This window comes from Centroberyx affinis, unplaced genomic scaffold, assembly GCF_046629955.1.
Source record: "Centroberyx affinis isolate AG114_WGS23_722 - 3 ecotype Tasmania unplaced genomic scaffold, CSIRO-AGI_Caff_v1 ptg003139l_1, whole genome shotgun sequence".
NCBI classification, from domain to species: domain Eukaryota; kingdom Metazoa; phylum Chordata; class Actinopteri; order Beryciformes; family Berycidae; genus Centroberyx; species Centroberyx affinis.
In genome coordinates, this window is record NW_027281200.1 from 63,303 (window position 1) to 67,500 (window position 4,198).

General features: G+C 42.0%; 1 protein-coding gene across 1 annotated transcript in view; it reads left to right on the top strand.

Annotated features, from left to right (window-relative positions):
• Positions 1 to 2,339: 2,339 nt before the first annotated feature.
• The window catches only part of LOC139659562 (actin-binding LIM protein 3-like), a gene marked incomplete at its 3' end in the record, with an annotated part of 30,041 nt that continues 28,182 nt past the window's right edge, over positions 2,340 to 4,198 (top strand). Inside the window, exon 1 of the mRNA XM_071537867.1 lies at positions 2,340 to 2,358. Within this exon, the coding sequence (XP_071393968.1) occupies positions 2,340 to 2,358 (19 nt within the window). The remainder of the gene's footprint in view (positions 2,359 to 4,198) is intronic.

Sequence of the window (4,198 nt, forward strand, 5' to 3'; positions counted from 1 at the left end):
TAGATTCTGTTACAAAGTGCAATAAATCTACCTTGAAAAAAAAAGTGACACCTTACCTTTCTTGCTCAATATCTCAAAAATACAAATAATTACACTGTCAAAAATGGCACCATTTTGTGAGTAAATGTTTTAAGATATAGCAAGTAACTTGGGCTGCAGCATCAGTACTGGAGGAGCTAGAAAGAGTCGGTGGTTTGCCAGAGTCTGCAGGAAGTGTCCTGCACATTGTTTTCAATTACAGGGAGGGAAGTGGGCTGGAAGAGATTGAAAGGTAACTACATGTTAGCTGCAAACATGTTGAGTCTTTGTTTTGGAGCGTGTGTTAGAAAAGAAGAGAAGAGAAGAGAAGAGAAGAGAAGAGAAGAGAAGAGAAGAGAAGAGAAGAAAAGAAAAGAGAAGAGAAGAGAAGAGAAGAGAAGAGAAGAGAAAAGAAGAGAAGAGAAGAGAAGAGAAGAGAAGAGAAGAAAAGAGAAGAGAAGAGAAGAGAAGATTATGACAATACCTCAAGATTATGATAATAACTCAATTCAAACTACAGTGTCTAAATTGGAGTCATTTTTTACATATTGAATTTGAGTATTCCAGTAGAATATTAATGTATAGAATCAGTAATTTCTAATGCTTTACGTTTTGAAATTAATGCTCCACATCCTGGTGACAGCATTGCATGAACCAGAATCAAGTGCATGGACAACAAGCAGGATTGAGTCCCAGTAGGTTGTAGGAATCCTCAGACTGATTTGGGTTCATTGTTATTTGTCATTTAACTAATGACACGAAAACCAGTGTGGGAGGTTGAACCCTCAGCTCAAAGCGACACCCTGCTGCCAGGCTCTCTTCTGTCAGGACGTCCCTTCCCTCGAGGTCTTCTTAACTAACACCGCCACCTTTTGGAGGCTCCATGCAGCTACATGTGATGATCCACCACTGTAGTTACTGTAATCAACTTTCACTTCTTCAATAATTTTTAGAATTTGTGCAATAAATTCTAAAAATAGTAGTCTCCATAGCCAGAGAGTGTGCTTTACTGACGTTATTTCAGAGTATTACTGAGAGTGTATTACTCATCCGTCCTGTCCATCAGATATTATAAGTACAAGTTAAAGTTGGCCTATGCAATCATGTAAAAAAGGGAAACATTTCTATACAATTACAAATTTATCTACACATGAAACCGGGGCTTTTGTTCTTTGACTTGTTCCCTGGAAATTATGTTGGTAATCCAGACATGCAAAGGAATTTGATCATTTTATGCAGTTTTACCAAACTGTAGTCCGTGGTCTAACCCTTACAAAAAACAAAAAAAAAAACAACTACAGCCCTACAATACATTTTATATCATACAGATATCACAGCAACCATCAAAATATCATACAGCTATTATAGATCAGAAAAACCCCTACAATAATACCAAGGAAGATAAAAAAAAAAAAAAAAACTATAGTATGTTGTATGTATGATAAGGTCGCTATTGAGTAGCACAGACTCTCCACTGTTCCCTAAAGGAATATTGTAGTGAAACCATAAAAAAAACACACCTTAAAGTGCGATCAATCCACTATAAACTCACTACTGAGACACATATACACTTAAACTCCCTACAGGAATATTATAGGGATATTATAGAATATTTTCATGAGCTATTTGACAGGAAAACGTCTAGGATCTCCTGTTAATTTAGCCTGAGCCATGCAGGCACGGCGGGTGCTTTCCTGATAGTTTGGAGATCAGCCACTGTTGGGCGCTCTTGGGCCGCGAGAGGAGCCCGTCCTGCCCGGTACAGCCGCTCCAGCTCCGAGTCTCAAACCAAACTCTCCAGCATTTCAGGCTTCACACCGGAGCGCACGGGCATGCCAGCGACCACGGGAGCGCACTGACTATCTGGGGCTGGGGGGGCGGATGCTCGTGCACCGGCCCTGCTGTGGGAGCTATGGGACCGCTGGTTTTGGACAGGGAGAGGCGGAGGGGAAGGCGTGAGGAGGAGGATAGTGCTGTCAATCCGGATTTAACCAAATCCGCAACCGGCTGTCGTTACGCAGGGAGGAGAGGTAGCGCCTGGCAGTAATCCGCTTGCCAGGAGGAGCAGGGAAGCCCTATCCAGAGAGAGAGAGAGAGAGAGAGAGACTGAGAAAGGGAGAGAGAGAGAGAGAGAGAGAGAGAGAGAGAGTTTTTAGGGCGCCCGGCACTGAGCTGGGCAGGGACAGGGAGAGTTGACAGGAGTCTCTGGTGATATTTGGAGCTTTTGTCTTGCTGTCTGAAGCCTAAATGAACTGACTCGCACAGATATCGTTCGAGCCTTCAACTGCTGGAATTCCACTTTTTTACATGGCAGATACATCATGAGTGGGCCGACGAAAGGTAAGAAATGTGTGTGTGTGTGTGTGTGGGTGTGTAGGTGCTCATGTATATGTGAGGTTGGGTGGGCGTGTGAGTGTACATGTGTGGCTGTACATACATACAGTATATGTGTGTGTGTGTGTGTGTGTGTGTGTGTGTGTGTGTGTGTATCTGTGTTTGTGTGTGTGCGTGTGTGTGTGTGTGTTTGTGTGTGTGCGTGTGTGTATGTCTATGAGTCATATGCCACCTAGGTCAGCTGTAACCTACTTCTTTAATCTGCCTAATCAATAACAAGTGTCCTGGGAGGGTTTAACCTCAAATAGACATCACAGCCCTTTACTGAGGTATTGATCACTGACTCCCTTATTGATACTGTATTTCATCATGCCATTAGGTCTCTGTCAGTGAAGATTAGTCTCTCTGTTGAAACGGATACTGATACTGTGTATTGGCAGCCGACAGCATGCATCAGTATTTTTGTCTTTGCCAGTAGTTTTTGTGTTGCCAGGTCTGGTGACAGTATGCAGATTGTAAGGATTGATACAGATTTTTCTGGTATTGATAACAACCGGGGCTTTCCTCAACAAATGAAATTCCCACTTGACTTAGAGTCATAAGATTATGTCCGAGCATTGTTCCTCTGCAAATCAATTCCTCTGCAATCAAATGGGCTTGTTCAAATCTTGAGTTTTTCAATGTTTATTTGTTTATTTATTTAGGTGCTGAAGAAGTCAATACATTGAGGGGTGTACATTTTTTTTGCAAGAAATACTTAATGCAGTATTTAAAAATGTGGTAACACTTTAGATTAGGGAACACATTAATGGGTTTTCCCTCAATTTCCCTGAATAACATGTGATACTCACACTTTATAAGCCCCATACTGATCAAAGCATACTAAAGAGGCCAATTCAACTTCGTTACTGACTGCTATAAGCACTAATCAGGAGGCTATTGAGGGAAAACCCAAAAAGTGCAGAATAAGGTGCTGATAAGTGGTTTGTGATGATTAATAATGAACCAATACACTACTAATATGCATGTCAATAAGCAATTTATCAATAGTTAATATGTGTTCCCTAATCTAAAGTGTTACTAAAAATGTATTCAAACAACTATTCAAGTAAGCTCCTAACGACTGATCAGTTGGCTATTGGTCTCAGTAGAAGAAGCCACAACCTGGTTTCCAGTCCAGGATATCAACCTGCTGCCAGCTGGTCACAGTGCTACACTTTGTACCAGGCTGTCATATCATCAAACCTCCCACCCAATAGAGATATTTAGCTTTATAAGGGCTCCGGCTGGGCTGCACTCCGATACAACTACGCCCATGTCGGCGTGGTAGTGGGGCCATGGTCGAGCGATTATAACCCCAAAATCTCCCATAGAAAGGGGGGGATTATCTTTTGGCTGACTGGTTTGGATCCCTACATGGGAGACCTTGGTTTTAATCCAGTCTGTTTATCTACAGCATCAAAGGTCAACTCAGCGCCGGGACGTTAAGCTGCCTGAACAGTAAAGCAGCACCCCATAGATTCACCACAGACTACACAGAGATGCAAAACCTGAACTCCTGCGCTCATACACTGACACAATAACAAGGTTGGGGAAAAGATTTGAGGAAATTAACGATATGGTGGGCAGACTTGGTGCCAGTTATCATATCACTCACCCACTTTATCTCAATTCACAATTCTTTCTATTCTGTTTCATTGAAGTCTGCAAAAGCATCAGGACTTCAGGACTCATTCCATGCACACTGAACTTCCTTAAAGTGATGGCTTTGTTGTCTAGTCCTTCTCTTAATGTTTTAATCCATATGCATACAGCTGCTGATAGTGATACCCATGTAGCATCACTG